Source organism: Perca fluviatilis, chromosome 4, assembly GCF_010015445.1.
Source record: "Perca fluviatilis chromosome 4, GENO_Pfluv_1.0, whole genome shotgun sequence".
In the NCBI taxonomy this organism is placed as follows: Eukaryota; Metazoa; Chordata; class Actinopteri; order Perciformes; family Percidae; genus Perca; species Perca fluviatilis.
Window position 1 is genome coordinate 38,704 of NC_053115.1, and position 10,604 is coordinate 49,307.

Here is a 10,604-nt window from a genome sequence, read left to right on the forward strand (position 1 = left end):
CTTCTCATCTCAGTGCGTGCTGTAACTCTGTATTAGGCCAGCACAGATCCTGCAGGTGACTGGTTCCAACTAGCCTACTGCTCGAATGAGGGACAAAACTTCCAATATACCTCATGTTCTACTATGTTGAGATTTGTAGAGTCCGCGTATACAAAAACAAGGTCACAGTGACACAGCCATCTTCTAACCGTAAACAAACCGGGAACTATATTCTCAGACAGGCTTGCTTGAAGCATACCTCACTTCAAGTACTATATTCTTCCGCCTGAGAATATAGTTCCCGGTTTGTTTACGGTTAGAAGATGGCTGTGTGTCATGTTACGTTGTTTTTTGTACACGCTGTGACTCTACAAATCACAACATGTAAATAGGAACATGTTGGTGTTATTTAGTCACTTATTCGGAGCAGTAGGATTACTGGAACCAGTTACCTGCAGGATCTGTGCTGGCCTGATGCCGCTGGAGCCGTCAGACAGCCTTACAGCACACACTGAGATGAGAAGGGTCTGTATGGACTGGTCTAACTCTGGGGGTTACAGTGAATAAGCTAAATTCCCAATAAGTCGGTGTGTTCCTTTTAAACTAGTCAATCAATCAATCAATCTAATCAACTACCAGGAAAAAAAATCTAACTTAAAGGTGCTGTAGGTAGGATTGGGAAGATTTAGGACTTAACCAAACAATTTGAAAATCAGCAACTTCTCAGTCCCTCCCCCCCCTTTCTGCTAAAGGCCAAAACGTTCTCCTAAGCCCCTCCCCCACCAAGGGAGAATGAATGCGTGTGTCCGTTAATTGACAGGACAGCTAGGTGAGAAAGAGGGGGAAGACATGCAGGAAATGGTCACAGGTCGGACTCAAACCCTGGACCTCTGTGTTGAGGAATAAGCCTCTCAGTATATGTGCGCCTGCTCTACCCGCTGAGCCAACCCGGCCACACAAGGAAAATCATTTTAAACCACAGAAAACCTTCACAGATATTTAAAGACCTTGAAGAAAACGTGTCACAAGACCTTTTTTAAGAGCCTTTTTTATTTTTTTATTCTGTCGCCGTGGTTACTCCTTGTGTCTTCCCTCCTTGCTGTTTCCATGGTGACAAACTGTTTCTCCTCTCTTGCTATTTCAGTGTCATCCAGGCTCCGTTACCACTACCTGTAGACAAGGTAAGAACACCAGTGGGTGTGTTGGCGTCCTGTCCCGTGTGCAAGCTGTTTGTCTGTGGCTCAGATTAGCATGACGTATGCATGCTCCTTAGTGACGTGTGTGTGTGTGTGTGTGTGTGTGTGTGTGTGTGTGTGTGTGTGTGTGTGTGTGTGTGTGTGTGTGTGTGTGTGTGTGTGTGTGTGTGTGTGTGTGTGTGTGTGTGGTAGTCAGCTGATAGAGGAATGCAGGGATTGCTGCCAGTTTGTGCTGCAGCACTACAGAAGTCTTTCATGTGGAACAAGGGGAAAAGTGTTTCTTCTCACCGTTCACTTGAGTGCTTTTTGTCTTCAGGTGTCTTAAAGTTCAAGTGAAATCATTAGCATTTTTTATTTTTTTTTGCTATGCTGCATTATACATATCTGCTCTGTTAATTACATGCCCCATGTTCTCCTTTTTAGGGGTAAAAATCTGAAACCCAAAGCGAGAAATTTATATTATTATTTTTGGTTTCATGATGGCACCCCTAGTTTCATTCATTCATTCATTCATTTGATGAAATAATGTTCTGGTATCCGTCTATGTAGATGGATACCTTATTTCTATACAGCCAATCAAATCTAGCATAAAGCAGTACGTTATTGTTCTATCATAGGCAGGACAGACGGCCACACAGAGTCAGGCATCTGCTTGCTACGCAACACAAGAGCCACAGACTCTGTTCATCCATCCATCCATCCATTTACCAAAATGAACACGTCTAGTGACCCGGGAAAAAGTGCACTGCGCTAATGTCAGTTTGCAGGCTGCATAACCAATCAGCTGCTCAGCCGCTGCACATTAAACAGCATGTAAACATACCTGTACAATTTTCTAAGAATCAGAAACAAGATTGTTTGTTAATGTAATCAATCACTCCAATCAACATTTGTTTATATCGAGGGTTAGATTTTAAAAGATACTGTTGAGGGATACATTGTTTACAGATTCTTTAAACTCCCAAATATTGACACTGGTATGACTGGTGCTACTTTATAGAGAGTTGAGCCAATCAGCATGCAGCTTTCAGTGTATAAAGGTTGTGACACACCAATCAGACGGCCGACCTTCTGCAGTAAAGCCAGTGGGACTGATTGGTCTCCCCGAGTTGGTCCAAAAAGTTCCTCAGAACGCACCGAAGAGATGAGACCTGATACGTCTCCATAACAGCAGGCAGCGCTAATCTGTGTTGTGAAAACCGGCAGCTGATTGGACGAACGCATCACATGGGTCTGGTTTCTCTGGAAATTCAAAGCCAGACTGTCATGGCGTCTTCGTTCAGAGTACGATCTCATATTGGACTAAAATAGTTCACTGAGACATGTTTCTGGAAACATTTTAAGAGAGAAATAGGTGTGTGTGTGTGTGTGTGTGTGTGTGTGTGTGTGTGTGTGTGTGTGTGTGTGTGTGTATATTTGTATATATATATATATATATATATAGTGTGTGTGTTTTGTGTGTGTGTATATATATTTGTGTGTGTGTGTGTGTGTGTGTGTCTGAGTTGTTGTTACGAATCTTTCTTCATCTAGATCAACAAAGGGTTAAAATTCGTCAACATTCGCAGAGCTCTGAGAGGCTCCACGTCAACTCCCGTTTCCTGGTTAGCTCTCCACCAATCAGATGGGTCGTTTGAGTCCGACTATAGGCAGTGCCTGCCTTCCAATTCAACAAGTCATCGGCCCAAATGAACGCCGATGGCTTCTCGGACTGACGACTGCACGTAACGGCTGATTATCGGCTTGGTGTGTCTCGAGCTTTAAAAAGACTTCTTACCACGCTGGACTAAACCATAGAATCACTCCTCACTTCCTTTTCATACCAATACATGGCACTTACTGCCATCCTATGGTTTGGTATTTCAAATAACTCCTGCAATGTAAAACCCAATCATGCCAGAACACATGCATGTTGTATTGTACTGTATTATTTGATATTGTACGATACAGTGCCAGGCTTAATTGTTAAAGTCCATACTCCATTACCATACCGTGTTAGCTTTCTTTTGCTGCCTCGGCCTATTCTCTGTTTCCCTTGAAACAGTGAGAACAACAGGGCCTCAGTGTAACCTGTCTGAGGAATTTAGGCTGGAGCTGATAGCGAGTGTGTGTGCATGTGTCTGTGTGTGTCAGGGAGGAACTGTGATTAGATTTGAACCACTTCTCTAACATAATTGTCTTACAGCAGGATCTTTGCACTTCCCAGGTCTCAAAAGAGACACACACACACACACACACACACACACACACACACATTCTTAAGGTGGAAATGTACTAAATGTAGAAGGACAGAATGTGTGGTTTTGGACAAAACTACATGTACATATACTGTACAGCATTTGCTTCATCCCGAATGGGTCATGATGCACCTTTCTTCGCTGCAATCAGACTTTTTTAACGTTTAAATTAGGTGAGGAATAGTTCAGCATTTTTGGAAATACAGTTAGATGTTCAGATCTGGTGTCTGCGTGTTAAATACAGGACTTGGTTAGCTTAGCATTAAGACTGGAAAGAGGGGGAACTGTAAGCCTGGCTCTGTCACAAGTTAAAATAAAAAAAATAAAACCAAGTCCAGCACAATGCCTGTCACAGATGGCGACTAACCCACAAACCGTTGCCTCGTACATGGGGATATCTGGCGTTATTTTTGGCAATAAAGAAAAAGATTTTTCTGGCCAGGCATGGCCATGGTGTGTTGTCCTTGTCTCATTCCTCCCTGTAGTGTTCAAGGATTTTCAGGCTGAAGGACTCTATAGAGGAAACACTGCATCTAAATATAAAAAAACACAGTTTGTGCTGGGGATATATTTAGGGTGAGGTGTGTGCTGAAACATCTGTTGAGTAATGATCAGAATATTTAAACTGTGTGTGTGTGTGGGTGTGTGTGTTGTTTTGTGTGTACAGCATATGCTTTTGATGTCTGAATTAACTGGAGATGTATGCATGTGTGTGTTTTCTAGGTTGCAGCCAACACTCCCAGTATGTATTCTCAGGAACTGTTCCAGCTCTCCCAGTATCTACAGGTAACACACTGACACCTACTGGGCATCCTGTGGAACTAACTCTAAAGCTATAAGGCAGTAAATCTGAGGACTAACACATAAATGTTGGCTCATGTTACGTAAAAAGGTCTTTAATGTCAGATATCATGCAACCTTACCTTCTGTGGACATATTCAGTGAAAAAAGAAACTCTTCACCCTTTTTTTTTAATTTATTTATTTTTTTTTTTTTAATTTTTTTTTTTTTTTTTTTTTTTCAACAAAAAAAAAATAAAAAAAAAAATTTTTTTTTTTTTTTTTTTTTTTTATCCAAAAAAAGAACATGTACCTGTCCTGTTGTGACAAACTGGTCCTTATTTATATATGTTATCAGTCTCAACCAGTAGAACATGTCCATCCTATAGACATAGTCCTTATTTATATATTTAATACTGTCCAACCAGTAGAACATGTCCTGTCCTGTTAGACATGGTCCTTATTTATATATGTTATACTGTCCAACCAGTAGAACATGTCCTGTCCTGTAGACATGGTCTTTATTTATATATTTAATACTGTCCAACCAGTAGAACATGTCCTGTCCTGTAGACATGGTCCTTATTTATATATTGTATACTGTCCAACCAGTAGAACATGTCCTGTTCTGTTAGACATGGTCCTTATTTATATATGTTATACTGTCCAACCAGTAGAACATGTCCTGTTCTGTTAGACATGGTCCTTATTTATATATGTTATACTGTCCAACCAGTAGAACATCTGTCCTTGTCATTGTCCGTGCTGCTGCGACAACGAAAAATTCCCTCCCGCGAATGAATAAAGCTTTTTCTTATATTTAAAGTAGGTCTGTCCCAAACGATTATTTTTTAAACGAGTAATCTAGCAATTAATTTTTCAATTAGCGATTAGTTTTTTCCATTGCTCCATTATTAACAATTTACACAAAACAAATTTCAATAAGGTTCAAATTTCTATTTATTAAAATAGTTTACAGTTAACATTGTACTTGAACAGTACAGTAAAATTAATTTGTAGTGCAACCTGAAGCCAGATGTAGGCTATCAATCCAACCACAAAATACAGTCGCATTCAGGAGGAATACAAAAATAAAAACTTAAAGTAAACCGAGCAAGTCCAAAAAGAGTAGTGTATGAGAGATTAACCTGTATTAGCTCTTGTTTAACATCCAAGCTCTTCTCCCTTTAATTTAACTTTAATTATTTGTATATAAAGGCTGGTTAAGCACTGTAGGGAGGAGAAGTTGGACAGTTTTTCTCTCGTTCCAGTTCCAGTTAGCATGTTAGCATGTTAGATGTATTTCCACTATATTAGTTCTGTGTAACATTAATTAATTTGCACATTTTATTTAATTCAATTCAATTCAATTTTATTTATAGTATCAAATCATAACATAAGTTATCTCGAGACACTTTACAGATAGAGTAGGTCTAGACCACACTCTATAATTTACAAAGCCCCAACAATTCCAACAATTCCAGTAATTCCCTCAAGAGCAAGCAGTGCGACAGTGGCGAGGAAAAACTCCCTCTTGGGAAGAAACCTCGGACAGACCCAGGCTCTTGGTAGGCGGTGTCTGACGAGCGGTTGGGGTGTTGATGAACAGTGGCGATAGTAGTCACATTAATAATGGAACAGTGACTGGATGTAGCGGGAAGCAGCAGGGTTCAGCAGGACGCAGCATGACATTGCAGGGCATCGCTGAGCTCAGCAGGGAGTGCAGCAGGACCACGGCGACAGCTGCAACCAGGGTCTTGGTGCCAACGTTCTCCAAGGAAATACGCTTGGGGAAAAAGCATAAGGACTCCGGGAGTAAACTCCCCAGAAGCTAGGATTAGTAACAAGCATTTCTGGGACGGGCTGCACACAAATAGTAATAGTAATAGTAACAGTAATAGAAACAGTAATAGAAAGGGAGAGGAGAGAGCAGCTCAGTGTGTCAAAGGAAGGAAGTCCCCCGGCAGTCTAGGACTATAACAGCGTAACTATAACAGGTAACTAAGAGAGACAGGTCATATTTAGTGATGCGTAGATGCAAATTATTTGTGTCGACGCATTTAAATAATCGATGATGTCGACGAATCGTCCCAGCCCTAATTTAAAGCTATAGTGCGTAGTTTCCGTCTCTCATGAAAATTCTAAGTATTGACAACAACATGATACAAGCCTTCCGTGATCTCGCCCCCCCCCCCACACACACACACACACACACACACACACACACACACACACACACACACACCACCTGACCCCTCCTCCACGCATTTGCTAGTAGCCTAGGAGGACATGGAGGATTAAAAAGTGACTCTTCAGAAGAGGTCATTATCTTCACTTGATTTTCCATGCTGAGAGATCCAGAGAGGGTTGTGTGGAGCTGATAGGCTTAATTAGCTTTGTAGCAGCTCATCTGGCGATGGCTTGACTGTAACGGACGTTCATTAAAATAAAAAAAATTACGCACTATAGCTTTAAGAAGAATTTAAAATAAAAATTACTTGTCCTTCCCACTTTAAATGTTGTAAGTTTATTTGATTAGGACGATGCATATTAATCAACATTTCTGTAAATGCAAGTGTTAGCCGGTCGGCTAATTTTCAACTGTAGTCCCAGTTGCGTGCATGTCTTTATGGTGGGAAGAAACCGGAGCACCAGGAGGAAACCCACGCAAGCACGGGGAGAACATGCAAACTCCTCAACAGAAAGGCCCAGAACGACCTGGACTCGAACCCAGAACCATCTTGCTGTGAGGCAGATGTGCTAACCACTCAGCCACTGTGCTGCCTCACCCTTAATTACCCTGTTGCTTTTGTTCCTCCTGATATCTTCTATCTAATTATTGATTTTTCTTATTGGAGTCATTGATTACCTACCTCTCTCCCTCTCTTTCTGTCTCTCTCTGCCAGGAGGCCTTACACAGAGAGCAGATGTTGGAGCAGAAGCTAGCCACTCTGCAGCGACTGTTAGCCAACACTCAGGAGGCCTCAGAGAGCAGCTGGCAGGTAGGACAGACCATTATCCTGCTTTTAGCCCAAATGTCATGATACATCCTCAGAGTTGTAACTCCAGCTGTTTTCACTCTTTCTGGCAGTTTAGCCTTTGGTCAGTTTATCTGTTTGGTAACGTAGTGGCCGTAACGACAACTGTGTACATGTACAGCAGGGGTGTCAAACTCAACTCCCCTAAGGGCAACTAGAAAATGGGCCAGGCATATAGTTTATTGCTTTGATGTCATGGGAAAAGTCAAATATGTTTTGACTGTATTATTGCATGTTTCATATAGTCTTCTCGCTTACAGTTTGGTTGACCAAAATGCCAAAGAAAATGGCAAAAACTTTTGCAAAAATTGCAAAAATGTTGAAAAAAACATTGTGAAAAGTGACAAAAAGTATTTGGGCCAAAATGTATTGAGAACCTAAATGTATATAGGGGCCAGATCTAAATTAGTTTTGAGTTTGACACGTGTGATGTACAGGCTCAGCCACTCTGTATTAAACACTGAATGAAAACAGTATATGATGGATTTCCAGCTCTCTGTAAACTTATTTAACTATTTCTGGGGCAGTTTCCTGTATTCACACATACAGTACAGCAGGATATATCTTAGATGTATTGTATTGCATATCACACAACTGGCTGTATATTGACACCATTGTCTACGTTTACAGCCTATTGTGATAGTATACTGTCACGGCATAACCACACTCTGGGAAAACGGGATATTATCGTTGCGTGTCTAGGGCTTCCAGAGTTTTGTTTACTTGTGCATATGAAACTACATATCAAACTCCAGAAACTAAACGCTATCGCTGCAGGCTGAAAGTAAGGATGAAAGGGCTACCTTAGTGCTCCTCCAGTCCATGGTACAGCATTTTTGATTTTTTTGATTGATTTATTAGACAGTAACAGCAATAAATGCATAACAAAATGCCAACACAGTGACATTGTACATTTATCAGAACTGTCGAGGATAACACAAGAAAGTTACAAACTTATTTCCATTGTGGTCCTCGTTGTAGTCTGACAAAGATGTCCAGGCAAGCTACAGATGACTAAAAGGTACCTTATGTACACTCAACCACATCCAAATACAAAATAAATACAAATATATACACTGTAATAATAAATATTCATTTAAGACTACATAAAAGATTGAATCTAATTAGCATTTAACAACCATTCACCACATGCTCGATTAAAACAACGATCTGACTGGCTTAACTTAATCCCAACTGGGAGTTTGTTCATCACCAAGGACACTGTTGATAGTTCGTTTGTAGACATTTAAGATGCAGACATTAACACGACTTGATAGGGGAAAAGACGATTCGTTACAGCATCCCGAAAACACATGACTTCCTTCCCGACTGTCCCTCAATCTGTCCTTAACTTCACCTTTTGTAATCTCTGACGCAGGTAAGCCACACCTACCTCAGCCTGGCAGTAGGCCAAAACAGCCAATAGGAAAATTACTGTGCCGTGACAGTACTCTGCAGGGCTGCAACTAACGATTATTTTCATCGTCAATTAATCTGTCGATTATTTTCTCAATAAATCGATTAGTTGTTTGGTCTATAACAGTGTTTCTCAACGGGGGCGGTACCGCCCCCCAGAGGGCGTTCAGAAGATGATGGGGGGCGTTGGAAGCAATATTTTGGAAAGGGGGGCGTTGAGGTGCCCTTGGGGGGCGTTTGTTTGAAAGCTAGTTTAAACCAAAGATTCACAATAACAATACATGTTTACACTTAAACTACTAAAGAATAAGTAGTCTGCAACATTAAAAGCTGCCAGTTTACAGCACTGCGACTGGACCAGACGGGTATCCTAACTTCTCTGTGCTTCTGTCAGCTTTGTTTGGCGCAGCTCCGTGCTGCCTTCATGGAAACGGGACGTCAGAGCATCGTCTTAAATGAGCTCCGTAGCTACTACGTGAAGCTGCGTTCAGATAAAAAAAAAAAAAATAAACAATCGCCGCGACGTCCTGTTGTTTTCTGTAACCCTAACCCCCCCCCCCCAATGTAGCACAAGTAGACTTTATATTTAACCGTAACACTTTTTCGTCAGATGGTTTATTAAACACAACGTTTCCTACTGTACCTGAAAGCAGCTTCATTTCAAGGAGAAAGAGAGAAAGAAAAGAGATAGCGGCAGTGATGTCACTGTTTACTGTACGGGACTCTCACACCTCCACAAAACACAGCGCGATGTGGGGTTGCGTTTACTCAAAAGACAGGCGATAGCAAACATAGCTAGACTCTTCTAAGTATTAAAAAAAGGGCTCTCACTAACTTTCAAAGGTTGTACACTTATTTCCATTCGGCAGTAGGTGTCGTTCTTCAAGTCGTTTGTCATCACCAAAATACTTGTGTGTGTGTGTGTGCGTGTGCGTGTGCGTGTGCGTGTGCGTGTGCGTGTGTGTGTGTGTGTGTGTGTGATCCTTCTGCTTTTACCCCTTGATAAGTACCAGCTTGTTTTCCGTTGGAACAATTTCATTTTAGATTTGAATGAAAAATAGATTTGATTGTTAAATTGCTAGCTGTTTCTGATTGGCTACTGTTAGTGTTTGTAATAATAATAATAATAATAATAATAATAATAATAAGCATAATACATTTTATTTAAAGCTCATTTCATGACACCCAAGGTCACTTCACAAACAAAAAAGGACATTCAAATTATAGTCATCTTCTAAAGGTGCTGAGGTTCACACCATGCAGCAGGCCTTTTGATAATACCTAATTATAGTATAGATGTTACATATCTAGTCGTTCTGATTGGCTGCTGTTATTTAATTTGAATGTCAAATGGTTGCATTCTTTTTAAAAACCTGTAAATATATACACATTCTATTCACATGGCTTTTTGATACATGGGAAACGAATACATGTGTTGTTTGTCATTCAATGATTTTATTTTTTTATTATTTTTGATAACAATAGTAACAACAATAATAGGCCTATATTGGGGCGTAATCATTAATATCCAGGGCATTTAGCCTACATAATATTTGATGGGGGGCGCTGGCACAAAAAAGGTTGAGAACCACTGATCTATAAAGTGTCAGAAAATGTTGAAAAATGTAAATCAGTGTTTCTTAAAACCCAAGACGACATCTTTAAATGTCTGTTTTGTCCACAACGCTGCCTTGCTCAAGAGCAACTGGCAGTGCCCAGGAGGTGAACGGGCATCTCTCCAGCTACCAATCCACGCTCTGTACTTTAGTTCGTACTGGGACTTGAACCAGCAACCCTCCGGTTCCCAACCCAAGTCCCTACGGACTGAGCTACTGCCACCCCCAATTGTTAATTTCTGAAAGTTTAAAAAAATAAATTTAAAAAGTCTTAAACTTAATTCAACATATTATTAGCAAATATAAATCTCCACTGCTTACTGGCCTATAGGTAAGGTAGTCA

General features: G+C 40.7%; 1 protein-coding gene across 4 annotated transcripts in view; it reads left to right on the forward strand.

Annotated features, from left to right (window-relative positions):
* slmapa (sarcolemma associated protein a) overlaps positions 1-10,604 on the forward strand; it is a 79,200-nt gene that overhangs the window by 17,453 nt on the left and 51,143 nt on the right. For all 4 annotated transcript variants that reach the window (XM_039798313.1, XM_039798316.1, XM_039798317.1 and 1 more), the window contains 3 exons: positions 1,124-1,160; positions 4,136-4,198; positions 7,098-7,193. In XM_039798313.1, the coding sequence (XP_039654247.1) occupies positions 1,124-1,160; positions 4,136-4,198; positions 7,098-7,193 (196 nt within the window). The remainder of the gene's footprint in view (positions 1-1,123; positions 1,161-4,135; positions 4,199-7,097; positions 7,194-10,604) is intronic.